We start from the raw sequence: 27,118 nt of genomic DNA, 5'->3' as shown, positions 1-27,118 counted from the left end.
TCCTCACCTGGAGCTGATGGGACAGCGCCCTGGGGCCTGCCCAGGAAAGGAGAACCCCAAACAGCACAGGGGAACCAACGAAGCACACACCCACTCTCCCTCTGGACTGCGAGCATGGCCTGGTTGGGGCTCGCAGAGGGCCGCTACCATGGGCAACACACTGTGGTGCCCACAGGCCCAGCGGCCGAGGCCCTCTTCTTGAAAACAGTCCCATTCAATATAACTAGTTGATGACAGCAACAGAAATCAGGCTTCCAGGGAGCTGGAGGAAGTGAAAACAGGACCAGGCCACCCCATGCCTGCTCTTGACTCAAGGGGTGTGGATATTCTATCCTGACAGGTGAGCAGAGATCCCCCTGCGGGAGCAGGTCTGGCTCTGGGATCCTGGCCCAATCCTTATACCACATAGGCGCCACACGTGGTCATGGCTGAAAACTCACAAGGACAGCTGCCCAGGGCGGGTGACGTGAAGCCTGGGTGCCCCTTCCTGCTTCAGAGCAGCACCGACAGAATGCTCTCCCCCTGGGAGACTCTGTTGCTCCCATATCCTTGCACCCACTCTCCCGTGACGGCACAGAACAGCCAAGCTAAGCATCCACCAGGCACCGGCACAGACAGGCGCTCCCTCGGCCTGTTCCAGTCACTGCGTGCTGAGCTGGACAGCCATCGCGTTGCCTGCCCTCAGAGCCCTTACAAATCTTGTGAGGTCCTCGTTCCCCCTTGGGGAGGAGGCCTGAGCCTTCTGAAGCTGTCCTCCCTCAACAGGCCAGTCCACATGGTGGGCCAGGGGACCAGAGCCAGGGGCCCCTGCCTGTCTCAGGGTCAGTAATGAACTTGGGCCTCCAAGTTCCAGAGGTCGAGAGGCAGGCTAGGGGAGCACGGGGAGCTGGCCAGACCCACGGTCTCTGCTAGCTGTGCGACTCCAGGCACAAGATCGCCCTCTCCTGCCATTCCCTCCTGTGATATGTGAGGGCTGCCGGCCTCCCGGAGCCGTGGTGGCTGTTACTGGTGACAAAAGGACAAGTCCCAAACCCAGGGCTGGCTCATAATGATGCCTACCATTGCTCCCCTCGAGGGCCTGGCACGGGGGCCCGTTCCCTCACAGAACCTATGCCCCATGGTGTGGTCACTTGGACGACAGGGTCAGCCCAGGCCATCTTGGCAGTTTCTCCCCCATGCACTCCTGTCCTCTGCAAGGCTTTGGCACAATGAAGCTGGTGCGTAATTGGTCAGAACCAACCCAAGGCCCCGGCAGAATGTCTCAGAGTCAATCCCTGCCTTGCCCAGGCCCACGAGTAACCTGGTCTCTGGAACATTCCTGTGTCTATCTGCAGGGTAGTCCAGGGGCCACTGAGGTCCCATTTCAGCTCTGGACAAGCCCGTTCACCTCTCTGGGCCTTAGGCTCCTAATCTGTTAAACAGGGACATGGACAGTGACACCCACTTCCTCAAATTTACATGCAAGATTAGAGATGATACCCTCTGCACACCCAGGCTGCACGGGGCTCACTGGACGGCATGCCCACCGCTGCCCCCCTGGGGCACCACGAGGACCTGTAAGAACTCACTCTGGGCCTTCATCCTGGAGAAATTCCTCCTCCACCTCTTATCTTACCAGGAACCAAGTCGCCCGGGGCCTAGGGCCTGACTGGACACCGTGGGGCAGGAGCTCAGAGCCCCCAGCAGAAACCCTGACGTTGGCCAAACTGGGCGCATGGGTCCCCAGAGGGCTCAGCCTGCCTTGCCCATACTTCTCTTTGGCATTAAACTTGCCTTTCTCCAAGGTCACGTGTGGGAGAAATAGCTTACAAACTGGAAGAGCCGATTGCTAATGAACCATGCATGGAGCTCATCCCCAATTTCTGTGCAGAAATGCCCTGCAGACGACCGAGGCCTGGCCCTGGGGTTGGGCCATGTCGGAGACCCAAGGCCTCGGGTACCCAGAACAGGTCGGAAGGTGTCCGAAGTAGGCCGGGAGCTCGCGGGCAGCCACATCCTCCGGCCGGAGTGCCAGATGCACAGACCAGGGTGCCAGCCGAGCTCCGCTGCTGCTTCACTTGGGTCAACGTGGCTGCGGCAGGGACTCAGGGAGCCGGGACTCGGGGGGCCGACGGCCACCACAGCAGCCAGCGTGGCAGGCCACAGGAGGGCTCAAATCCCCAAGGACACGGCATCCAGCGGCAGAGCCGCCAGCCCCGGGCAGGAGCCTGGGCTGCTGAGCCCAACAGGCCGCTGAGTCTCCCCGTTTGCGTGGCCTTCAGGACTCTGGCCTCTCTGAGCCCCAGTTTTGTATCTTAAGAAGCAGCCATTCACACCTACCGGACAAAGCTGACATCAGGAACACGAAAATGAACAAACGTGCAACTCCCACCGGCCTGGCCCGCACTCACAGAAGGCGCTCTGCCAGGCAGCGGCCGACGCCACGCAAGTTACCAGCTCGGGGCCAGAGGAGCGAGTCACCGCCAGAGACGCGTCCGTTCACACACCCACCTTGAGCTCTACCAGGTCGGGGGCGTCACAAGGGATGTCCGTACGTCTAAAGGCAAAGGAACAGGCCCCAGCACCAGCCTGACAACAGGATCCCTGTCTCCATGGACGGGCGTCACTTCCAGGCATCACACTCCAAACACTCCGGATGCGAATGGACACTTCGGGGTGGGCCCTGCCCCAAAGTGGCAGCATCGCCACCACCATCGGCCTGGACGGGCCTCAACGCGCTCCCCACTCTCAATGGCCCCCTCTGCCCACCAAGTCACCTCTGCTCCTTTTAAAGGGCCCAGAAGCACCCTGTTGACGGCGCGGCCTCACGGCAACCCCCTGCGCCTTCTGTAAATGTCTCTCCTTTGGGGGGAGAACGTGCAGTGGGGATTTGGGTGGGTCAGGGTCGCTCGGGCCAGGGGGTTAGTTTTGTGATTTAAAGGAGTTTTTCCTCATTCAACAAGATCCGGACAACCAAGAAAAGGAGGAACAGGCAGCCAGCAGTCTTCTGCTGAGCCCGGCCCGCGGAGGACTCCCCGTCCCAGGAGGGGCTCCCACACGCACCAGGACAGGCGGCCACAGCATCCTGGGGCAGTGGCTCCCACTGGGCATGTCTGCTGAGCTGCTATGCAACATCTCGTCGGATAACTGTCACAACCACCTGACCCAGACGCCCCACCTGCACAGCGGCCAGCCGCTTCCTTTCTCTCATCCCGAGACGCCTTAGGACGCACACCTCTGGCTTTATGCATAGATCTTAACCCTTTCGCAGGGGAGACTCCTAGGAGCGGGATCCCCGCTCAAAGCCCAGGACTACTTTCACAAGCCTGAGGCAGCTGCTCCAACCTGGCCCCTCGGAACCTTCCGGAGACCCACCAAATGTCAGAGGTGGTGGGGAAATGGAGGCTCAGAGTGGGGGAGGGGGTGGCCCGAGATCACAGAGCAGGCCAACAGCAGAGCCAGGGAGGGACCGAGGCCCCTGCTCGCTGGTCATGCGTGATCTCCCCGAGGCACACTTTTCAAAAGGCCTCAGTGGAAGCAGCCTGCCCCGGCTGGGCAAAGACGCCGGGGCCCTCGGAAGGGTCTGGGCACCAATGCCCTTATGCATCACAGACCCGCAAAGATGAACAACGGGAGAGAAGAGGGGTACAGTGGGTGCTACGGAGGAGCTGGGCCGCCCACCGCCAAGGGAGAGCAGGCAAGAGGGCCTTGGAGTTTGTGAGGACTTCCTGGAGGAGGAGGACCCCCCATAAGCCACAACATGGTGGCAAGGCCGTGCAGGAAATTCACAAACGGGAAATGTCTGATCTCGATTAACAGAATGTGCCAATACTCGCCAATGACATTGGATGGGCCGACAGAGTCCACCTTCCACACCCACTGAGCTGAGGGGAAAAGGCCCCAGAGCCTTCTAGGGCACCTCTCACAGCTGGTCTTCCCGACTGAATCCCCGCCCCAAAGCAGCAGCCGTGGTTTTCCCGTGGCCTGGAGTTACCTGGAGTCCTCCCTCCATGGGCTGCAGGTGCTCAGGGCTCAGGCCTGTCCATCGGGCGCTGCCACGCCGTCCCCGATGAGGTAGGCTCACAAGCCCCTCAGATTAGTCCTAAAAGGGAACAAATCGGTGGAGGTAAGTAAGCTCTGTCCCCTTGTTTCTCTGCGCGTCGCGGCCGGGCCACGTGACCAGCCTGGTGGCTCGTGCCGCCGCACTCAGTGCAGGGTTCACAGCCTTCCCTTCTTCTGTTTCAGCCTTGGGATCCCACTTCATTCATTCATGAAACGTTCCCCCAAAAGCCCGTCCCGGGCCACTGACCAGTCCTGCTGGAGACGCTCAGTCCTCCAGGGCAGACAGGTGCGGTGAACTGATCAGGACAGTGGGCAGGTGGGAAGCGAGGAGGGCCTCCAGGAGGAGGTGATGCTGGGCTGTAGTCTAGAGAAGTGGGAGGATGGCAACGTGGAGGGGGCAGTGCAGAGTGCTGGGAGCCTCTCAAGTCCCAGGGTGGGAGGCTGGACTTCCGCCTGGAGCTCGACGGGAGCCCCACAGGGTGGCAGTCAGGGCAGAGGTTTGCATGTGACCACAGGTCCCTGGAGGGGCAAGACACGGACATGCCGAGCGGCCGCGGAGCTGGCAAGACTTGGGCACAGTCTGGGTGTGGCTGGGAGGGGAGCCGACAATGACCCTGGAGGTCAGCAGCTGGGGGACATCCCCCAGGAATTATAGGGGGCGGGAGGGGACAGTTGTGGTCACAGCAGAGGAAATCCCCCAGTGGGGGCTGCCCACAGTCGGGCCCCAATTGGCGCACGGTCCAGGGAGCCCACCGGGGCCAGCCACGGCCTCTCTCGCGCCCTGGCCAACGTGGCGAGCTGTGTCCTCATTTCGTTTGAGAGCGTGCCCAGATCCCAAGGCGAAGAAACGCACCTTTTTGCTTCTGGCAAATGCCACGGCCCTGGCCCCCCTTCCGCGGCACCAGGAACGAAAGGCACCACCTGCACCCTGACCCGCACCGCTCTAACGGGCTGGCTGCTCTGGCTGGGGCTCCTCGTGAACAGTCTTCAGGAGGGACGCAGCCTCCCAGACCTCAGCTTCCCGGCTGGCAGCCTGTCCGTGAGGCCGCCCCAGATAGCAGACGTCAGGGCTCAGCACACAGAGGGGCTCTGTCCCCAGGACACAAAGCAGAGCCTGGGTGCTGGGCGGCGCCCGCTGGCCTCGCTGCCTCCCCCACCAGAGGGTCTCTGGGGGCACAGGGGGACTGAGACGGGAGGGGCGGTGGAGACCAGAGGAGCCAGCCTGCCCACCATAAATCACCACGGCAGGCTTTATAATTATCTGGGCACTTAAGCTCCTCTTTCTTCTCTTCCCCCTTTCCCTGGGGAAATTTCCTTCATTTCCTACATTATCCCGGTCTCCCCGCATGTCTCAATCAACCTCGGCCATGCCACGGCCTGCTCCTCCGAGCTCGCTCCCACAGCCGACTTTCACTAGGGAGGGTGGGCTGCAAGGCAGGAGGGTACCGCCGTCCAAACCCAAGTGCCCTTCCTGCCCAGGGCAGAAATCGGAAAAGGCCACCATGCCTGTCCTTCGAGCTGTGGTGGTGAGGATGTCCCCGGTGTCTGTCGGCTCTGGCTCCCGCCCCCAGGGATCTGTCAGCGAACCCAGGGGGCGGTGGGCTTCCTGGGGAGGCAGGCCCGAGGTTGAGTGGGGTCCTAGATGAAGAAGAGGAAACGCCACTGCATCGGCTACCCTGGGCTTTCCAGCAGCCGTTCCAGGTGACCTTGACGAACAGCCTTCCCTGGGGCCAGGCTGGGCAAGCGTCACCCCGCCAGAGTCTGGGGCAATCTGGAAGATGCAGCCTGCTTCGTGCATGGGGAGGAGGCTGCAGTGGGAGCGGTTCTCACACCACCTTCTACCGTTTGTCCAGCCCGACCCCAAATCTCACCTAACTCCCACGTGCCTGCAGGGCTGTGTTACTCTCCCCATTTCACAGATGAGAACACTGAGGCCTAGGGAGGAAAGCAATCTGCCTGAATCATTCCTGGCTGCTGTGAAGGCCTGCCAGTCCCGAGGTTCTCTTTGCATATAAGCTGGAAAGGGTCCCCGTAGGGCAGTGGCAGGGCCCAGCAGAAGGCAGGTCGGGCAAGAGCGCTCAAAGGGTCTCCCATCCTCCCCGGTAAAACCCCCACCCCCTGAGAGGTGGAGGGAGAGGCAGCACCTCCACCAGGTCGTCAGGCTGGGGCCAGGGGCCGCTGCCGTGGACCAGCCCTGGGCAAGCGTTTCCAAGTCAACAAGAGACAAGGCTCTCCCAGGCCTCCCTCCCAGGGGATGAGCCAGCCGGGTTTTTTTAAATCTGGATCTCATTTTCTGCCCACATTTCTGACCTCCGGAAGCCTCTCGGGTAGTTTTCCAGAGCCCTCTGGATCCTGTCACGGGCACGTTTCATGCCTAGGCTCACCGCATTCACAGCCAGGTCACTGGGCACCCCAGATGCCAGGTGGAGCCCATGGCCACCGCTGCCCAGGCCTCTGGCTGCCTGCAGCCAACCTGGGCCTTCCCAAGCCCTGGGGCCACGGGCTCCAACTGGCTCTCCGACAGCCATCTCCGGTCAAATTCCATAACTCCTTCCCTTAAAAAAAAAAATCCCTCTTTGAAAACAAACAAAAATCCCAGAACTGTGAACCCGGGAGAGTTGGCTTTGCCTCAGCTGCATTTTCCGTTCTGTTCTGTCCTCCTGTTTGGCACGGCGAGCACCTAGAGAAGCCTTTCAACCCTCTCGTTCTACAGATGGGTAAACTGAGGCCCAGACAGAGGAAGGGGCTTACTGAGAGCACCCCCACTGATTCTACAGCCCAGCTGGGATGGAGCCAGGGGGCCCCTCAGCAGCTGCTGGTTCTGAGCAAGAAAGGACAGGGTCTGAGCCCACAGTGGGGCCAGCTAAGGGCAGCCATAGCCCCAGGCAGGACCCCGGGCCCAGGGCAACACAGGCCCCTCAGGCCCTCACTCGAGCCAGGCGGTCCCGGGTCCTTGGCCCAGAAGGCTGGTGCTCAGTATTCGCGAAAGAAGCCTCAGTGGGGTTGGGGGGAGCCTTGAACTTCGGGGCAGAGCTCAAGGAAAGCAGGCTGGCTCTAATGGAAACCAGTCAGCGGGCCAAATGCAGCAGGAACCCCTCCCCTCGCCCCCCCCCAGTGGTTTCCATGGGGACGGAGCCCGGGAGGCGGAGCTCTGGCCCGGCTGCCGCAGCAGATGTGGCCTGTGCAGGGCTGGCGTGGGGTGGCAGGAGGGGCGGCGCTGCGCCTGGCAGCAGGGCCCTGGGACGTGGCAGGCCCCGGGCTGGATATAATAATGAGCCCGGGGCTGGGGTCCGCCACCTCCAGGAGGCTTCCTGATTCCTCAGGCGGGCACTAGGTGCTCCTGGCTAACTTTCAGCTCCTTACTGAGCACCACCAGGCCTGGGGCCGGGGCCTCCTTGACTACCCGTGTTTGCTAAGTGAGGTCCCCAGGCCTGTGAGTGGGGGACAGATACGGCTGCCTGTAGCGGCTCTAGCCCTCCAGCAGAGGACCAAGTACTCAACAAGGTCTGTTTGATCCAGTCACTGTCTGTCTCGTCCTGGACCCCAAGCCAGGGCCTGCCCATAGCAGGCTCCCCAGCCCCTCTGAGAGGTGCCCTCGAGAATCGAATGAGCTCTGAGCAATGCTGGGACACGAGTGCCATAGAGGGGACCCCACAGATGGACAGGGCACAGTTTCTCGAACAAGACATGGTCCCGCTCGCCTGCAGAGAGCTGCTTTCACGTGCACTCACCCTGGTCTCTCCGTGGCACCCCAGCACGTCTGTCCTGGCCTGAGCTGAGGAACCCCCCCTTCGGTGGAGACCTTTGCCTCGGAGCAGACCTCCCAGGTGCTGACGGCCCCGTGCCTGGCCAAAACCATCTTGTCCACCTTAGCACACGATCCGAGTATCTCCATGAGAAAGGGGTCCAGGCCCATCAGATACAACCAGCCCCCATGTAAAGAACCTGCAAAAAACCTGGGCTTGTCATCGGCTGCAGGCTCCCGGAAGGGTATGAATTGGGCACAGAGCAGAAAGGGCCATTCTAAGAACATCAAAGGCTACAAAATGGTCTTGCCTGTTCCAGGTTTTTACAGTGTCCCCCAAAGGCTGTTCTTCCCAGCGTTTGAGTGATAAACTCTGTCCATCACCTGGACCTACACCCCTGTATGTTTCCCTGCCACGGGTCAGAACAGCGAGAGCAGGGGTGACACCCTGGCTCCCCCATTCCCACGGCCCAGTGCCACACAGCGCACTGTCTGCTGCCAGCCAGCACCCTGAGCCACAGAGGCCTGAAGCCCTCACCCCAGCAGGGCACTGGGGGCTTTGCGGGCCCAACCAGCAGGCCCCAGATGCTGGGGTCACGGCAATCCAGCCAGGGACAGGTCCTTGGGGCCCCCGGAACCAGCACGACATGGCCCCCGGGAGGGAAGGGATGAGGCCATCCTGGCTCTCCCTAGGGGCAGAAGAACTCCAGCGCAAAGGACAGGGCCCTCCTGGCACCGCATGTCTGCGGAGAACCCTCCAAGGTCAGCGTCCATGACAGGTAAAGAATAAAACGGGGTCTTCCGTCCAGCCGTTTCCACCCAGCATGGGGACAGCGTAGGGAGAGCACGGGTCCTGTGGCTGGAGACCTGGTTTGGGTGCAGGCTCTTTTTCTCCCTCGCTGTGTGACTGTGGGGACGCTTCTTGGCCTCTCTGAGCCTTGGTTTTCTCACACAGAAAACTGCTAACACCTTCCTCACAGGCAGGGCCCGCGGCCATCCTGTCCGCACCATATTCCAGCATGCGAGCTGCGCCGGCTCTGATGGGATGTTAGAATGAAGCGGAACGGGCCGACTGCATTTTAAAATGGATGTTTAAAAGGTGGGGGGGACGCCTGGGTGGCTCAGCCGGTGAAGCGTGTCCCTTCGGCTCAGGTCATGATCCCGGCGTTCTGGGACTGAGCCCCGCATCAGGCTCCCTGCTTGGTGGGGAGTCTGCTTCTCCCTCTCCCACTACTGTTCCCCCTGTTGTGCTCTCTCTCCCAGATTAAATAAAGTCTTTACAATATAAATAAATAAATAGGATCAAATTACCCGGCCCTGAGCCTGGCGCTTAGTTGGTCAAGGAAGGATTGTTCCCCCCAATCCCAAGGAACTGAGTCCTGTGCACAACATCTGACATGCACGGACCCTCCCTTGGGGGAGCCAAGTGTGGCCCCCAATTCTCCACTGGGCCAAGGCAGGGGTTTCTGCCTCTCTGGGTCCCTTCACTGGTCCTGCCTGAGCCTGCCTTGCTCACTTTTCCCCTGGCAGCAGATGCCCGCGGTGGCAGCCATACCTTTCCCCGGTGTCATCCGGGGTGCAAGTGGTGGCCTGCCACACTGCCTGGCCCAGGAATGCCCCCCCGGAAGCTGCTTCCCAGAGCCACCGCCGGCATTGTCACACAGGCCGGGCAGCCCCGTGGCTTGGCATCTTGCGGGGCAGAACTCACCTCTGGCATCAGAGCACCCAAGACGAGGCCCAAGACCCTTGAGGCCCACCCATCAGGGGCTGAGAGCCTCCAAAGGTCCTGGCATCAGACAACTTACTCTTTGGGCGATCACAACCACAAAGGCTGGAGCTGGAGGGCACCATCTCTACCCTGCGTCGGCCCCCGCGGCGCTGCCGCTGCAGGCCGCCACCACCATGTCACCCGTGCCTGCGCATGGCTGGCGGGCAGGGGGCCACCTGCCTGGACCCCGCATGCCACACTCAGGTGGGAGTCCTCGACCCATCGAGGCAGAAGAAGCTGCACAACCAGGGGGCTCTGGCGGGTGGGAACGGCGGGATCTCCGCTGGCCTCCAGGACCCCTCCGCCCACGCCTGGGCCGGAAGTGCGGGCACACCCACTGCAGGAATCCTGGGGCAGGGCTGGGCTCCTAGGAAACTGGGCCAGAGGTTCCCCAGCACATGCTGGAGCAGCCCCGTCCTACCGCCCCCAGCGGCGGCTCCCTTCTGAGGGTCCGGCCGCTACCTCTCTTCTAGCCCCTCAAGAAATTCAGAAGCCAGAGTCCTGGGGACCTGAGGCTGGGGACCCTTTCCCAGGGCCCACCAACAACTGCTCCCCATCAAAGGGGAGGAGTGGGGAGTGACATCATCACCACGGATGCCATGGGAAACCTGTGCGGAGGACTGATCCCCTTGCTTTATGGACAGGGAAACTGAGGCTGCTCCCCTGAGAGTCCAGGCCTCTGGTCTCTACCTAAGAGGCCCCAGGGAGGGGACAAGCAAACCAACCGATGCTCCCAGACAGGCTCCCGTCTGACACGGCTGACCATTTCCTGAGTCTCATGCTGTCACATTCGCTTTAAAGACACAGAACCAAGGCCTGGAGTAAATATTCTCATCAAGGCTCTTTTTTTGTCCAAAGGTGCGCTGGGCGTTCACGCGGCCTCGTCAAATCCCCCCCTCCCCCCGGTTCCCACCAGGTTACTGAGGAGCGGCTGGGCTGCTGGGGCTTCTCAGCGGCCGCTCAGCGGCCCGGGCCCCGCACGCAGGTGCACACGCGCACGCGCACGCAGACCTCCCCGGGACGCGAGCCCTGCCGGCCGCCTCTCGCAGGACGGCCGCCAGCGCACCAAGCGGCCCAGCCCGGGCCTTCCGGCCGCTCCCCTCCCTCGGCCGCCTTCCCGGATCCTGTCCTGGGCCTGCCCGCGCCGCCATTTCCTCTCCCAGGCCTAGAGGCTCACTTCCACTCCTCAGCGTTTGCAAATGGCCGGTGCCTGGAACGGCCTGCTCCTCCGAACCGACCGCGCTGTGCCTGGCCAGGTCCCAGCATGCAGCCAGCCCGGCCAAGGGCCTTCCTCCACCTCCCAGGAGCCTGGCAGCTGGGTGCCCTGTCCAACCCGCTTTGGCCGGCCCCGGGCTGGGGAAGAGGACCCATCACAGTGGGGCAGTGGAGTACCGGGCAGGTGTCCCCAGGGGTGGCCCATGGGCTCCATGGCTCACTGAGAAGCCACGAGGAGTGCCTGCCCCAAGCAGGCACGGTGCCTCCAAGTGCCCGTCCACCTCTGGAAAGCACCGACTTAAGCAAAGCACCGGACACGATGTGTATATGCACGCGCCACGGTGCCCACGCACGGGCAAAGGCGTGCCGCCCACACCTGACCACCGCCTGGACATGCAGAATGAACGTGGGCTTTGGAGGACGGCAGGCCCGGGTCTGAATCCCATTCCAATCTTCATCAGCTCGTTGAATCTGGGGACTCAGTGTCAGGCTCCGTGCCTCCCCTGGCCGAATGCAGCCGGCGTTAACAGAAACCAGCCAGGGAGTAACAGCAGGTATGGGTCCTCTCTGGGAACCGAGCACTGCGCCAGGTGCGGTACGTGTGTGACCATGAGACGGGGACACTCACTGTCCCCATTTCACAGATGAGGAAGCAGGGACACGGAGCCGTGAAATGACTTACCTTCGATCAACACAGCCAGGAACTAAAGCCCACTCAATGTGCAGCCCGGCCTCAGCCCCGGAGCTCCCGCTCCTCTGTAAGGAGCCCGGCTCTGGCTCTGAGGGCAGCAGCCACCTGGCTTTGTCCCCCCTTCAGCGCACCCAGCCCAGCACCCTGTTCTCGGGGCTGCTATTAATACAGATCTGATGCCAAGACCGGGCTCAAGAGGCTGAAAGACCAATGCAAAGGAGGAAGTGGTTTAAAAAAAAAAAAAATCTGAGAGCAGAGAACACGGCTTCCCAGGAGCTCCGGCGAATTTCATCAGGCGAATTTCATCAACTTTTCGCCCTTCCTGTTATTCCCAAACATCTCCACCAACAGGTACGCGCCTTTAAATAAACAAGCCACAACAAAGCACTTCTATTAACAAACGGAAGGACACTTGGGAGCCTGCAGGAGACAGCAGAGGGCAGGATCCGCATCTCGTTCAGGCTTGGCCACAAGCCCCGGCTGTGAGCTCCCAGCCACGACGCGGGAAGGCGGCCTCAGAGGCTGGGGAGGGCAGAGCCGGGATCCAGAATTCGGGAAAAGCAGAAGCAATCACTTGAAAATAAGGGGGGTGGGGCGGGGAAGAACCCTTGGAGCGGATTACATCATAACGTGAGCAAATTCACAAAATAAACAGTTATCTTGTGCAAATTATTGTGCCTGTAAAACTTCTCTGTCCTCACATGTGATGTGGCCAATAAATTCTGCACCTTGTTATCTCGGTGAGATAATTTTTTTAAGTTTACGGCTACTCTTTGTAGTTTACCTGTTGAATGGTTTTTTTTTTTTTTTTTTTTGGCGGCTGGGGGGATTTAAATGTACCTTTAAACCACGCAAAACATTAGTCATCTGATTTTTCATAAACATCTCAAAATAATTTTATGTAACCTTCTACAGAACAGCTAGAGATTTAATAAAGATCCCCAAATCTAAAGTCCCAAACCCCGTAATTTTGAATTTAAATCTAGTGTTAACGCTGTTCGTGCCGCCAAACAACATAAAAATTGGCAATTAATTAAAACATGGAAGGTCCTTTAACGTAGGGCATTTGGAGTCTTAAAAGGCAAAGAGACAAAGACCAACATTTAAATTCTAATCTAATGAAGGTGATGGTGGTTCCTCTACCGAACTGTTCAGGGGACAAGAGGATCACAGGACTGTTTTTATACACAAATGCAACTTGTTTATTTTGACCTCAGTTCTTCGAAATTGCCGGCTCCACAATTGAAATATGCCGTGTGTTCCAACAAGGACCCAGCAGTCGTAATGACAGACCAGCCCATCTGTGCTGTGAGAATGTATAATTTCAGTCTATAGTGGAATTTATATAGAAGCAATGATGTGAAAACTGCTATGCGTGGTACTTTCTTAAAAAAAAAAAAAAAAAAAACCTGCCGAGAAGTATTGAGTGCCATGGAGAACGCTGATACTTTGCCTGATTCAGAGCACAAAAGATTCCATGGCATTTTCCTGATTTGGGGGGAGGCAGAATGTCATTGCCCAAGTTGAAAAACAAACATGGTAATTGGTCACATATAACCATCCCAGCTCTCTAAGGTGTGTACTGGAAAATGTGTTCTCCATAGACATTACACCCATTAGGTGAACATAATCTCAGTGGAAAATACTAATTTAGAATGAAAATGCTCATTTATGGAAATTAATTGATTTTATGCTACTCGCCCTTACCTCCAAAAAGAAGACGAAGTCGTGCTCAGGAAATGTGACTCTCATTCCAGGATTTAGGATTAAAGGCCTATTTACCTATACTGATTATACCAAAAAATAAAATTTTTGGAGATGAGACATGGACAGCTATTGAAAGCATAAATTCTTTAAACACGAGGGACCCTCCTTTCCCCCTACCCACCTCTCTACACTCTGGACTCTTGCTTTAGAATTTTTGACACTCTGTTTTTTCCTATTACTTTCTATTTTGTCACCAGTGTTTTATTTGGTGCTTGCTAAATATTTGGGTAGAATGAACTTCCAGCTTGCAGCAGCAGAATGTGGCTGTCACAATCATGAAAATGTTTTAATTATCTCTGCTATATACGCCTGTCTCTGCAGCCCCAAACCTCCAGTACCGACTGCTGTCTAATCTAAGAACAAAAGCAGCCGTGAGAGCCCTTGTGTGAGCTGCGCTCACGTTTACGTCTGGTGGTATCTGTCCAGGCCGGCTGCCCAGACCCCCACACAAACAGGGCCCAACGCCTCCGAATTAGGAAAACAAAGATGTATTTACGTGGGAATTTTCCTCTCCGTTGCAATTTAGAACTTTCTGGGCCTGATTTTCCATTTTCCATAAATCAAGACCCCAGCTACCCTCCAACGTGGGGAAAAACCAGGCTGCATCTGTGGGCGTTTTTGTCAGCCTGCCAGGGGATAGAGGTAAGTCGGAGCTCAACTCTGCTAAAGCCCACCTTTTACATGAAAAGGTTCAGCAGCTCTGAAGGGTCAGCGACCATCACAGAAAATCAGACAACCATGGAGGTTAGCTTTAGGGCTGTGGCGGCAGCGTGGCCTGGGGATGCGAAGGTTTCCGAGCGACTCCCACCCCCGTTGGCCACAGCTCAGGGCCTGGATGGTCGAACGTCTCAGCCCACAGTTCTACGGATGGGAAACCAGGATGGGATCCGGCACAGGCCGGCCCTGGACAACTCGGGCCCCCCGATGGTCTGTCTGGTGGACGTGCCCATGTGGACCCCACATACTGTCTGTGGGCAGGGCAGTGATGAGCCGGGCATAGCACCGTTAGGCGGAATCCCCGGGCTTAAATAAGTGTTTAAAAAACAAAGCACAAAACAACCTAAAAGATTTTCCCCATACTGAGCTGAGAGCCGAAAAGAGCCTTCTCTTTTCTCCCGACAGCCCCCCACACACCCAAAATAAAATAAAACGAAAGAGAGAAAAGAACTGGATCCCTAAACTGTGGACATGGCAGCATTAAAGATGCCGGATAAAATAAAAGGGCCTCTGTTTCTCAATGCAGAACCCACCCTCCCGTGTGCCAGCCCAGCCCTGCCTGCCGAGGAGTTTGCTGGGAGAAGCATGGGCGCTTTGGTGTTTTTCCCTCTGCCACTCCTGGCACCTCCGAAAATTAAAATACTACTACTAATAATGATGATGGTGATGAGACCCCCACGACAAACCAGCACAACTGAGCAGAAACGAGTAGGCCGTGCCTATTAATACCTCCTGAAACATTCGTTCAAATTATAATTGAACACACAGCTACTGTGAAATAACAAACATTCATTTTTACTGTGATTCCCAAAGCCTGTAGCTTTGGATCTTAAAAATAAATGGGCTTGGCTTCTGCATTTTCCCTGCAGTTTTTGGAAAGGCTTACTTCACTGAAGATGGGGGGGGGGGTCGGAAATAGAATTTTGAATTTCGGATAACCAATTAGAGGGAAGGAAACGTAACAGGCATCGAGCACAAGATGGCAGAGCCCTCGGCTTGTCTCCAGCAAAAGAGAAGGGAAGAAGGTGACTTACCCAAGGTGCAGGAGGGTGAGGAGCTCTCTCCAGAGCAAAGAGGTGCAAACGGTGCCCCCTGGCCCAGCCGGGCACAGCGGCAGGAGGAGGAGGGCAGGTCCCGCTGGCCAGCAGGCCGTCCCCAGGTGCCAGCCCCGGTCCGACGGGCCCTCAGGCATCCTGCTCTCTGGCCACCCTCGTCCATCGGTCCCCTCGGTCCCGGCTGGCGTGGCCTGGGCCTCGGCCACCCCGGCACCCGGAGGCAGGGCTGCCAGGAGCCAAGTGGTGCTGGGGGAGGCTCTGCTGCCAGCCCAGGAGGACGAGGAAAATGCTACTTTTGTCTCCTGCTCTCATCTGGCACTGGCTGCCCGGGGAGGGGGGGCCAGAGGCGGCCGCTGCGGCTCAGCCCCGCCCACCGGGAATTTTTGAAAGATGCTCCTGGGTGCCGGGAGGATGGCAGACGTGGCAGAGGCGGGTGGGCCGGACCCCCGAACCCACCACCAGGCGGGGGCGGGGGGGGCAGCCGAGTGGGAGAGGGAGGAGGCAGCAGGCGCGGCTGGCCACTAAGCGGCTGGCCCGAGGACGACGGGGGAGCCGGCCCGGCCCAGGCCCGGCCCTGGCGCCAGCCCTCCCCGTGGCCAGGCGGCGCGGCCCTGGGCGCCATGTTGCTCGGGAGTCCGGGCGGCCCGGGCCCGCTCCGGGCATAGAGGCCGCATTGTTCCCGTGCCGGGCCCGACGAGGAGCAGGCGGCGGCCGCCAGCACCCGGCGTGCTCCCGGGGGCGGGGGGGGGGGCTGGGGTGGGGGAGGCCCAGGCCCCCGCCCCGACCGCTCCCTGGGCCCCGACCTCGGAGCGAGCCCGTTCCAACGGATGCCCCAAGGGGCTGTGCCACCAGGGCTCGGGATCGGCCTCGTGTCCAAGTGGTCACCTGACCCTGAGCCACACCAGCTCTCTGAGCCTCAGTTTCCCCATCTGTAGAAAGAATGGCGATAACGGCTCCTACCACTCAGGGCTGCCGGATGACAGAATGAAAAATGCACACAGAGGGCTGAGCACCAGGCCGGGCACCCCGATGGCGCTCAGGGGCTGGTCGGCTTGGCCAGAGGAGCTGCAAAGCAGCCGGGCCGCTACGAGGGCACCGGCGTCCAGAGTCCAGGCACACCACCACACCCTCTCGGACCATCACAGACCCTTCCGCTCCACCAAAGCCAATCCTGGCCACCACACGGGCAAAGGTGGAGCGTGCCTGTGCTCCGGTGAGGGTTTTAACGTGGCGCTTTTATTTGGAGATTTATCAGATGTGGCTGTCCTTCGCTGAAGGCATTCGAGCCACATCTGTGTGGCCACGCTGTCTGCCGAGTCTCTCCCTCGGCCCTTTATGTGGCCAGGCACTTGCTGTCCCTGCGCACGGTGAGCCACGGGGCTGTCAGTGTGACACAGGGGCTCCCCAGGCACACAGGGCCAGCTCTGTGCTGGAGTGGAGGGCACAGCATGGACTGACCGTGGCTGGGCCCGCTGTCTGGCTCATGGCCTTTCTGTCGGTAAGGGCTGGGGGTAAGGAGCCATCCAGACACCTGAGCATCTGGGGACGGGAGCTCGGGCTCAGATACGGCCATGCCCAAAAAGGAGGGGATGGGAGGTGGCAAGGCGACTGAGCAAGAAGCAGCCCGGGAGGAGCCCTTGGGTCCTCGGGCTCTGGTCTCACGCACGCCTCCATGTGAGCAGCTCGCCAGCTGATGCCAGAGACAAAGCAGGTAGGATTCCGATGCCATGCGCCTGACCAGAAACGCCAGGAGTTCCATTCCAGGAACAGCTTGGCACAGCTGCCAACAGCCTGGCCCCCGGGAGGAGAGGGAGGGTCCCCCCCCCATGCTCCACGGGGAAAGCCACTGAAAACCAGGTGGCCATTTTGGGGCCGGCCCCTGACCAAGGAGAGGAGCAGAACCTGGGTTCTGGCTGCAGAGGTGGTGGGCTCCCCTTACCCCAATACACATGTACACAACACCACCACAACCAGAGGAGGCCTTGGCTGGGCCAGCTGGCTGCCCAGGAGATCATGGCCTCCGCCCCAGCGTGGGGCTCAGGACACAGCACGGCAGGGTGGGTGAGCAGCCAGGCCCGAATCAGGTCCTTCTCGGCTGCACCCTGTGCTGTCGGGTTTCGCAGCACTGCCGTTGTGCCAGGGCCAGAATCCCCAGAGACAAGCCCTTCCCCTCCTGGCCAGGCGGGCAGGGCTGCACAGGTGACATGCACAGGACACACGTGTGTCCCCGCAGGCCAGACCCCGCGAGTCTGGCGCCTCCTCGGAGCCCAGGCCGGTCTGGGTGATGTGATGCACACCCCACCTGCAACTGGGAGCAGCGGCGAAGACTGAAGCCCGGCACCGTTTTATTATAATTTAAAATGTAATTATAAAAGGCTGATTTGGATGTGAATATCGCTGTTAAACACATGAAAGGCGAATCGAGATTTAAGAGCCCCAAATCAGCAGGTAAATATTTCAGCAAAACGCTCTTCCTGGCCTCTGAAATGCCAGAATTACAGAAGGGCGGTTCACCACCAAAAAACCCAGCCCCAGCTTTAGAAGCCAAAGGGATCAGGGACAACATTCCTTTTTTTAATCTTAAGGGAAAATTCTAACACTCCTTAAAAAAAAAAAAAAAAAAAGAAGAAGAAGAAGGCTGTTTCACTTTGTACATGCCATGCACACATTTCCAACCACAATAATCATCATTGCCTCTGTTGCTCCTCAGAGAACCAACGTCTCAGCCGCCGATGGAGCAGCAGGCCCCGCCGGTGGCCCAAGGGCTGGATTCCTGCAGCCACGCGGGTTTCTGACCCGTCCGGAATCCGGCACAAACAAGCCCGCCTTCCAGAATCTCACAGCAAGACCCAGGCATTTACTTCCGAAGCTGCCCCCGCCGCCTGAAGAAAAGCCCGTGTCAGAGGGTTTTGTGCCTCATGACACACTGTTCCAGCCTTTTCCACTTCGACCTCACCGAATCTACCAGTGGCCTCAGACGTTGTTTCGGTCACCCCCAAAAGAGAGCTCTCTTGATGGCATTTTTTGGGGGGCAGGTTAAACAGACCACAGTGAAGCAGTTCCAGGATCCAAAAGAAAAAAAAAAAAAAAGACCCATGTAAAAGCAGTTTCAAAAAACAAAACCTCATTTTTGAAAGCCAAATGTTATCATTTGCCAACAAAGACGTATGGGTGAAGGGGAAGCTTGGCGGGGAGGGGACTCTCATCCCTCACCCCCGTCAGGGCCACCCCTCCCCTGTCCTCGCCAGCTTCACAGGGGCGTCCAGACTGAGGACCCCCTTAGCTGGCAGGGATCCCAGGCCAATGATCCACCGCAGCCTTCCCCATGTCCCCCCAATGCCAGGCCCCAGCCGGATCAGTCCCTCACGTGAGCCTGGGAGCCGGGCCCTGCTTCTCAGGGTGCCTTCCTGGCTGCTTGGAGGCTGTGCATTTAGCAGGAACCGGATAGACAGCGGCAGAGCAGGGAAGACGGAGACGGCTGGTGGATAAGCCTCAGAGTGAAATTCCGTTCACTTTAGTGATTCAGAAGACATCCATCCAGGCTAACTCCGGGCCAGTTCGTCAGGAGTTACAAAAACGCCCTCTCCAGCCAGGGAGGGTACTGGAGGGTTGGCGTGTGGCTTAACCACGGCAGGCCAGGCTCTCCGATAACCTACACATGGCTCCCCAGTGCATTGGACAATGGGCTTTGGGAGGAGCAAAGGGCCCCAGAGAATCACAAATTCGTCCGAAATTGCTCTCGATGGCCTCCTCCTGGGGGGACGGACCCTTCCTCTTGGAGTCCCGGTTTTCCTCATTTCCGTTCGGCGACTACCCGCCCCCCCCCACCCCCGCAGCAGACAAAGGCGCATCGGGTCTGGCCCATGGCAGGACCCATCCAGCTCACCATCTGAAACCTGAAAACCTGGCTACCTTTTTGCTTGCGAAGGTGCCCCCCGCAGCCTTGCGAAAGAGATCACAGAAGGAAAAAATTAAACCTGAGAAAGTTTAGCCTCCACTCAACAAAGAAAGCCAGACTTCCCACTGAATGTCCCAAGAACCATGGGTCAGGGGACTTTCTTTTTTCCCTTACTATAAATCTCTGTCCTGACTGGGTTGTCAGAGCCCGTGATACCCAGAAACTCGGGCTCTGCCATCTCAGCCAACGGGACACTGGTCTGTCCTGAAAATAAGTATTTCATATAAAAGATCCATTGTCTTTGCTTGGACACAGTTGTTGTGTTTTTCCCCTCCTCTTCTCTGTAACGTGGGCAAGCGCGGCCGATGCCCTGGCTCCTTTCTCGTTCTGACAACGTGTTTTGAGAAAAGGCCATCTTGCTGGGTCTTCCTGAACCATCAGCTAAGAGAGAAAATTCTCCTCCACGAAGCGTTCTGGGAAACCTGTGCTTGTACTCGGCCAAAGAGCAATTAGCTCATCAGTGGTGAAACCCTCCCACCAAATCGCCACCCGCGTTGCCAGCTCGAATGCTGGCAGCTGGTGTGGCCACTCTGGACCCCCGAGTGGTGATGGCCTGCCCTCGTGCTTCCCCCGGACTTTGAAGAGGTAAGAGGCACAGGTCCGACCCCAGGGTCAGCACCCAAGTGAGCTCCTCAAGTGCTGTTCTGGGGTGAGGCTTCACTCCTTCCTCGGTGAACACGTCCCAGGACCTCGCGGGGCCTTGCTCCCATCTAGTGTCCCCAGTGCTTCTGAGCCAGGTCCCCGTGACAAGGGAAGCCCCGGCTTTGCAAGCTTCTTGGCATTCCACCTGAGAGAAAGTATCAAAGTTCACCTTGCACTACCACCTGCGGGGTGGCCTGGGCGGGGGGTTAAACTCGTAGGTGTCCTTTCTAGTGAAACCAAAACGGTACTCTGTGTCTTAGAAACTCAAAGACATAATCATCACTAGCGGTAAACATGGCGATTACCACTTACAACAGTAGCACGCTTTATGGCGTCCCTGCCACGTGCCAGGAACTGTGCTTTGTGGGGAGGGCGCTGTCTGGCCACTTCGAACGCCCCTCTGAGGCTGCTGTCATTACTCCTGTGCTAGGGCTCAGGGTACGAGCCCGGGGCTGTGAGGTGACTTGTCCAGGGTCACACAGTGAGCCAGGGGCAGGGCCCGGATGGGAGCTGCCCCAAGGGAGCCAGGACACCCCTTCCCATTCGTGGGATTCCTGCAAGAGTATTCACCCTTCTCCCCAAACCTGCAAGTGTACCCTCTAAGCCCAAGGAAAACCAAGCATGATGTGAGATGTTTTCCTGGCTCCCCTCCCTTCCCAAGGGGCACATACTGGTTTCCCTGGACACCAGGGAGGACTTACTCAGCCAGAGGGCCCGTCAGGGTGGACAATGCCCTCGGGTCCCTCCCTCAGCCCCAGGGACGGCCTTCCAGTTAGGCCTCATCCACACCAGGGCAGAACAGGCCCCAGCACCCTTTCGAGGACAGAAGCAGGTGAGACCGGATCACAGACTGCCCCATCAAGTGCAAACCACACAGCCCCAACAGGTAACCCTGCCACAGAGCTCCCCGCTGTTCCCCTGTAGCCCAGCACAGTGCCGTCCGCACCTGTTCAGGTGGTGGGTGCAACTGGGCCCCAGTGGAGGCCTCATCACCATACACTGCCTGTGTCGAGCAGCCAGACCCCAGCAGCACCCTGGACACCCCTCACCCAGGATGTGGGGCTTCAAGTGGCCAAAGGCTGGGCATGACTCGGTCCCAAGTGCACGCGAGGAAAGACCCGGGGGCCGGCCCTGGTTTAAAACAAAAGCAGAAATACCAGGGCCATCCTCCCACTAGCCCAATGCAGTCCATGAGACCCTGTCCCCTGCTTTAGCACATTCTTTCTATTCAATCCAGAAGTGGCAAAACCCAGGCAGGCGCCAGTTCATTTGCAGAACCTCGACTTTGGTGTGCATACCCTCAGAAATAAATGTTGCCTGCGTGGGCTATTCCAACACGGTCAGAAGCCCCTGGTACGGCCCAAGTCTCCTCTGGAACTGGGCTGGCTCCGAGGAACAAGGACAAAGGCAAGATAAGATGGTGTTGGTGCTGAGGCAGTGCCTCTGTCCGGGAGGGTGGGGTGGGGGGAGCACTGTTTACTAGAGACTCTCAGCCCCATCACCTTCCGTGTGCCAGGGGCACACTCGGGCCAGGGAGATGGGCCTTTGGAGCTTTGGCAAATAGCAACCCCCACTAAGTGGCCCTGGGGGTGCCTCCTTGGATGCTCAGGCCTGTCCCTGCTCCCACAGGCCCACGGAGAAGAAGCAATGGATGCCCCTTGTTTGGGGGTCAGCACAACGCCACACCTTCCTGCCCATCACGAGATATGTCACAGGTCCTCTGTGGACCCAGAGAGAACGTCTCCTGCATTTTGTGGGCGAGGGTCTGCTGGAACTCGAGATTCTGATTAGGAACCCGGTCACTACCAATGCCAAGCCACAGCTCTCGGCTGGAACAGCACGCCTTCGGCCACAGCAACCCCGCTCCTGAGATCGCTCTTGAATGTTCCACCCGGGTTTCATGTCTGCTCACTGCCTCTGATAGAGTCATAAATAAAAATTCAAAACGGGGGGAGGTGGGGAGGTGGGGAGGTGGGGGGGGGGAGAGTGGCCTAGCAAAAGAGACGGCTCCCGGGTCCAGTCGGCAGCACTGAAGCAAACTTTGGGCCTCTGTGCCCCGGGGTTGGCCAGATCTCAGTGAAATGGTCTCCTCTTTCCTTTGGATTCTTCCCTGGGCTCTAGGGAACCAGGAAGCCCGGGGAGAGGTTGTCGTGAGGCAGGCCTGGGCTACTCAGGCCTCTATCCACGTTCCCGGAAACACGGCCTTCAGGTGCCTGCTCACAACTCTGGGGCGTTAGGGAAACAGCCCCCCCCCCCGCCCATTATTTTGTGGTCAAAGCACCCATTAAGATTCTCCAAACCACATCAATAAGATGGGGAGAGCAGAGGGGAAATCGCACCTGTGATAGGATGGTATTAAAAAGCGGCCTTAATCCGCCCCCCACCCCCAGGATGGGTTTCACTTTAACAGGATAGGTACCCACGAGTACAAACATGCATTTTAAAACCCCAAATGGCCAGAACCAATGAACTAAAATAAAACGAAGACAGTGCTGGCCTGCAGAGACCGTCCTGGCTTCTGAAACCCAACTTTAAAGAAATTAATTTCAGCGTTACCTTACAACCCTGTAATTACGGCAAACGCGCATTCCTTCACCCATTTCTTGCTCCCCACAAACTCCCCAGGGCCGCCGGCTGGGCCTGTGTGTGAGCCACCCATAAAGGGGGATTTATTACGAAAAGTTACGAGTTGTTTTTCATTTTACGCCACCATAAACTAGAGCCTCCACACAAGGGCCTTTCACTCAACTGGCCCAGTGGCCGCCAACGCTTGACTGCGGGCCCCCTAAGTCGGCTCTCCATAAATGCTTGACCAGCAGGAAAAAAAAAAAAAAAGAAGTGGCGCTTTCGCTGATTTAGGAAGGGAATGAAAGATGTCGATTTTTCAAAAAGGGATTACAGCTTGCAGATAACCCTTCCAAACACATCAAACCTAAAACCAGAGGCTTTCTCTCTTTTTTTCCCCCTATTCTGTTGAAGATTCCTGCTAACGCTATTTCATGCGTCCAACGAGATCTCTGGGAAATGGTCTGCACACCTGAGATCAGAAACTGTATTTCACAAATAACAAGTTCCTGAATTTTAATGACGGCCGTGGAGTTCTAGCCAAGCTGGACGGGCTTCAGTTCAAGAGCAACCTCCCTGGTCTGTGGAAGGCCTGCCCTACAGCCTCTTCTTAGAAATCGCTTCATTAATATTTAAATACTCACTAAGCAGCGAAAGTGAGAAATGCACTTACCACCCTCAGGAGTCGCCCGGAACCCGATCGTGACCCGGGACACGCAGGTCGACTGCCCTGCCCTTGGCGGAGGAACGCGCCCGGACGCAGCCAGCGCCGCGCTCTCGTGCCCACACGGCACAGACCCTGGGCCATGGGTCTGAGTCCGGGTCCCAAACGCTTCTCTCCTCCACGCGTGTAAACCGCAGAGTGCAGCGCGGTGCCATCTCCCGCAACTCTTCGCAGGGCGGGACGGCTCCGGGACGGAGACGGCCGGGCGACGCGCACGGCCAGGCCCCACTCCCCCGGTCCCGCGCCGCGCCACTCCTCCTCTCCTGACTCCGACTTGGCCATATGGAACCACCGGACCTCTCCGAGGAGCGGCCGGCAGAACCCGCTCTCCGCGTCCGCGACTAGCGCCTCGAGGGACCTTTGTCCGGGACGAAAACGAAAGCGCTCGGGCTGGGGGCGCCCACGCCCTGCCGCGGAGGTCCGGGCCGGCGCGCCCCGCGACTTTCTCCAAGTTCACGTGCTTCCCGGGCGGGAGGCAGTCGCGGGCCCCAACTTGCAGAGCCGGGCCGTCGGGCGCGCTGAGGGCTGCCCGCAGGCTCGGGGCGGCCCAGGGGCGGCCCGGCGGCGCAAGCCGGGCACAATGGGCGCCGCCGGGCGGGCGGGCGCGGGGACAGCGCGGGCCCGGCTGCCGCGCGGCCGCTCGTCTGGCGCGGCCCGGGCGCCGAATGCGGCGGCGGCGGCTTGGCACAGACGCGCCGCGCGCCCGGTGCATGCTAATGGCCGGCGGCCGCGCCATGAATTATTCAGCAGCGGCGCGGAGAGGGCGAGCGCGGCGCGGAGGGCGGCCCGGCCCGCGCGTCCCCCGCCGCTGCGAAGCCGCCGCGGCGACTTCCCAAACTTTCCCCGGTCGGCACCGAGGATGCGGCCCCCGCGGCGCCTCCGTCCCCGCCCGAGCGCGCCGGCCGCGCTTCCCACGTTGCCGCCTATTTTATGTCTTTTGTCTCGGAGTTGGCACCTGTCCCAGAGAGCGCGTTTCCCTGCCCACCCCTTCGCCGCCGGATCGGGGCGGGGGAGGGGGTACGGGGGACCCGGAGAGGAGGGGACGGGGAGGTGGGGGGAAGCAAGGCGCCTACGGGCCCCGCAGCCAGGAGAGACCTCCCGAGGACGGCGGCCGTGCCCGCGCGCCCGGGCGCCTCTGTTTCGCGGGGAGGTCAAGGCTTCGGCTGTGCCCGGAATACCAACGAAGCCTCCGGGGGCCCCCCGACCGTGCCCGCTGCGGGCGAGGACGGGCCGCAGCCCCTCCCCGACTCGCCTCCCCGCCGCGCACCCTCCTCCCGGGGCCAGCGCGCGCGGGGGGGGCGGGCGGCGCGAGCAGCGGATTCGCCGCCCGAACCCCGCGCGCCTCGGCCCCTGCAGCCCGGCGCCTCGCGGGCACGCCACCCCCGGCGCACCCCCGCCGCGCGCCCCCGGCCCGCGGCCCCGCCCGCCTGCCGGCGCGGCCAGGGGCACCGCGCCGCTAGGACTCCATCCGCCTCCAGCTTCGCGCCCTGGGGCCGCGCGGCTGCGGGGGCGGGCAGGCGCGATCCCTGGCCCCTGCTCGCCCGGCCGCCCTGGCACCGAGGAGGCTGCCGGAGCGCGCTCGGCGGCTGCGTTCCAAGGCGCCGGCTGCCATGATTGCGGGCAGCGGGGCGCGCGCGCAGGCTCGGGCCCGGCTCGGGGACCCCGGGCGGACCGACGGTCTCTGGCCTGCGCGCAGACCCGTGCGCGCCGCGGACAGCGGCTAGGGTCACTGGCTCGGTACTGCAGGGGCCAGCGTGTGCCCCGGAGCTCTAGACGAGGTCCTGGGACAGAGCTTGGGGTCGGCGGCGGCGGGCTTCCCCCAGGGCAGCGTGCGCACCAGGGCGACCCCGCGGCGGCTTTGCGGACAGCGCCCGTCCGGCAGAGGGAGGGGCGCGGTGCCAGGTGTGGTGGGGGGCGGGGTGCACGGGATCTGGTGAAGTGGAGAGGGGCAGCGCACAGAGCCCAGAGATGGAGGGGGTGCGCAAGGTGCCTGGCGGAAGGGGGGTGCCCTCAGGGTGCCGGGAAGGCGTGGGATGGCGGGGGCACCGTGCCCAGGGCCGCTGCCCAGCTCCGAGCTCTCTGTCTTCCTTCCCCGCAGAAACAACTTCCTGCTCCCCTAGCCCAGAGCGTACGTAGGAGCTGCGGGGAGAAGTTCTAGGCCGCAGCTTGGCTCTCTCGGAGCCGATTACACTGCAACACCCCGGGGCCGCGCGATTCCTTCCCGCGCCCCCTCCCGGGGGGTCTCGACAGGCCGGGCTCGAGGGTCCCGACCCTGGTTATAATGCCAAGGAGGCCGCAGCAGCTTTATCCTGCCGCCTCGGCGGTGGCGCCTGAGTGCTTTCCCCGCAGAGAGGCCGGCCTGGGCCTCTGGCGCTCGGGGACGACACCGGGTCACTCTGCTCGGACCCCCTCTCCCTGTCCGGGCATGAACCTCTCTTAGAGCCAGATGGACCTGGCTGTCCCCGGACGCCCGCGACGGGGGCCCAAGAGGAACAAGGCCTCCTGGGCCCCATCCCAATGTCTCTCTGTGCCTGTCTCCCCCCACCCCCCCAGCCGGCCTTGGCATTCTAACCAGTGTCCCTTGACGTCACATCTCGCCATTTCTGTCAACCAATTGAAACTTGCTCGTTGTCATAAAAATATATATACTTTTTATGCCATTGGTACATTCAAAAGTTCCTCGTGTGCCCTGCTTCCCAGGAAACTCCATTCCATATTGGATTGGACTCCCCAGAAAGGGGGAACTGGCTGCCGGAGGTAGGGCTGGGCTGGGGCAGCTGGAGTAACCCTGCCAGGGCCTGGGCTGCCCACCAACCCAGCTTGGAAGTTCTCTAGACCCCTACGACCTCGGTCTTGATATGTGGCCGGACACCCCCCCCCCGCCCTGCCCCATGGCAAACGTGGTTTTGTGGGGAGGGGAAAGGTCCAGGACATATGAAGGAACTTTCCAAAATGGCTTTCCTGGGTGTTAGGCTCTGACTGTGGCCTCTTTCTAGGGACGGCTTTTCTTACTCCTATGAGAAAATGGAGTTTTATAAAATGGAGTAGAAATGTTTTCCGGTTAATCTTTTCACTGAACCGCTGACCAACTTTCACTTTTCACAGCTGCTGACAACAGGCAGAGCAGAGACGGCCCAAGCAGCGGTGACTTCACAATGGGGTGGGTTTCACTCTTTCCCGGAGGAAAGTCCAGGGTGGCCCTCTCAGACTCAAGGACTGTGGGGTCCAGGGCTGGAAGCCTAGGAATTCTGTGTTCCTCCTTCCTCAGAAAAGGACACCCTTGTAGCAGCTTGAATCTCGGGAATGCCGTGCCCATGTTATGGCAATATGGCAGAAGAACAATCCCTCCTGTCTAGCAGAGTCCTTTATAATTTTCTTCCCTATTACAGTTCCTAGCCCCAACCTGGGCTGTGGGGTAAGAGAACAGGTTCCTACAAGCTGAGTATGTGCCGGGCAGTCCGAAAGAGCCGCCCAGAGCCTCTCTCACCTCCCTCTTGCTCCGGCCACACCGAGGAAGAACCCATTGCCATCACACATACACACACCCCGGTCCCCCTATCTCTACCGTGTGGTTCAACTGCTTTAAAAACCACGTTAGACATTCTGTGGTTGAGCAACTTTGGGGACTCCAGGACAAGAAAATGCTTTTAGAGACTGGCTGAATGCAGACATCTAAACACAGTATGTCTCGGGATGTTTTAATACCAAACCTTGTTTTTCCAAAATAATGAGCAAGCTCGGTTAATGATCGAACAGGGATTTTGAAAATAAATATATGGTTACTATTTTCACGCAAAACCGTTCCCAAGTGTAAACCCTGGAGATGTGCGTACCTTTGTGATAACCTTCACACACACGGGCACGCACACACACACTGCCTCCATCCACTACACTCTAATCTATAATCACTTCCCTAAAACACTATAAATATTATAACTAATGTGATATATGTTTTGTGATTAATTGGTGGGTTAAAACATTGAATTTAAAAAGCCACAAAGAAAAAGAGATGATCTTACATTATGCCACTTACAACTTTTGTTCATTTGGCACAAATACAAATTTGACAACTGTATCATTACTGAAGGCGATGAGCAAATGCTACCATATTAGCTTTGTAATTTTCACCTGAAATCAGTGTATAATCATACCGACTCGCTAACCTTTTTATTAGCTGATTTTTTTTTTTACTTGCTCTCACACACAGTAATAAGTTAATTTAATGCTATT

The 27,118-nt window shown here is 59.0% G+C and overlaps 1 protein-coding gene and 1 long non-coding RNA gene across 2 annotated transcripts in view; one reads left to right on the top strand and one right to left on the bottom strand.

The window, feature by feature from the left end:
• Positions 1–23,336, bottom strand: part of LOC121104449 — a 38,062-nt gene extending 14,726 nt beyond the window's left edge. The window contains exon 1 of the mRNA XM_040637708.1: positions 22,838–23,336. Within this exon, the coding sequence (XP_040493642.1) occupies positions 22,838–23,170 (333 nt within the window). The 5' untranslated portion in view covers positions 23,171–23,336. The remainder of the gene's footprint in view (positions 1–22,837) is intronic.
• Positions 23,337–24,567: 1,231 nt separating this feature from the next.
• LOC121104450 overlaps positions 24,568–27,118 on the top strand; it is a 5,768-nt gene continuing 3,217 nt past the window's right edge. The window contains exons 1-2 of the long non-coding RNA XR_005836792.1: positions 24,568–24,790; positions 25,994–26,048. This is a non-coding gene — a long non-coding RNA (uncharacterized LOC121104450). The remainder of the gene's footprint in view (positions 24,791–25,993; positions 26,049–27,118) is intronic.

The sequence above is a fragment of the Ursus maritimus genome, unplaced genomic scaffold (genome assembly GCF_017311325.1).
Source record: "Ursus maritimus isolate PB19 unplaced genomic scaffold, ASM1731132v1 scaffold_21, whole genome shotgun sequence".
NCBI lineage: Eukaryota > Metazoa > Chordata > Mammalia > Carnivora > Ursidae > Ursus > Ursus maritimus.
The sequence above is the reverse complement of the archived record's forward strand: the minus strand, read 5'-3'. Positions and strand labels throughout refer to the sequence as shown.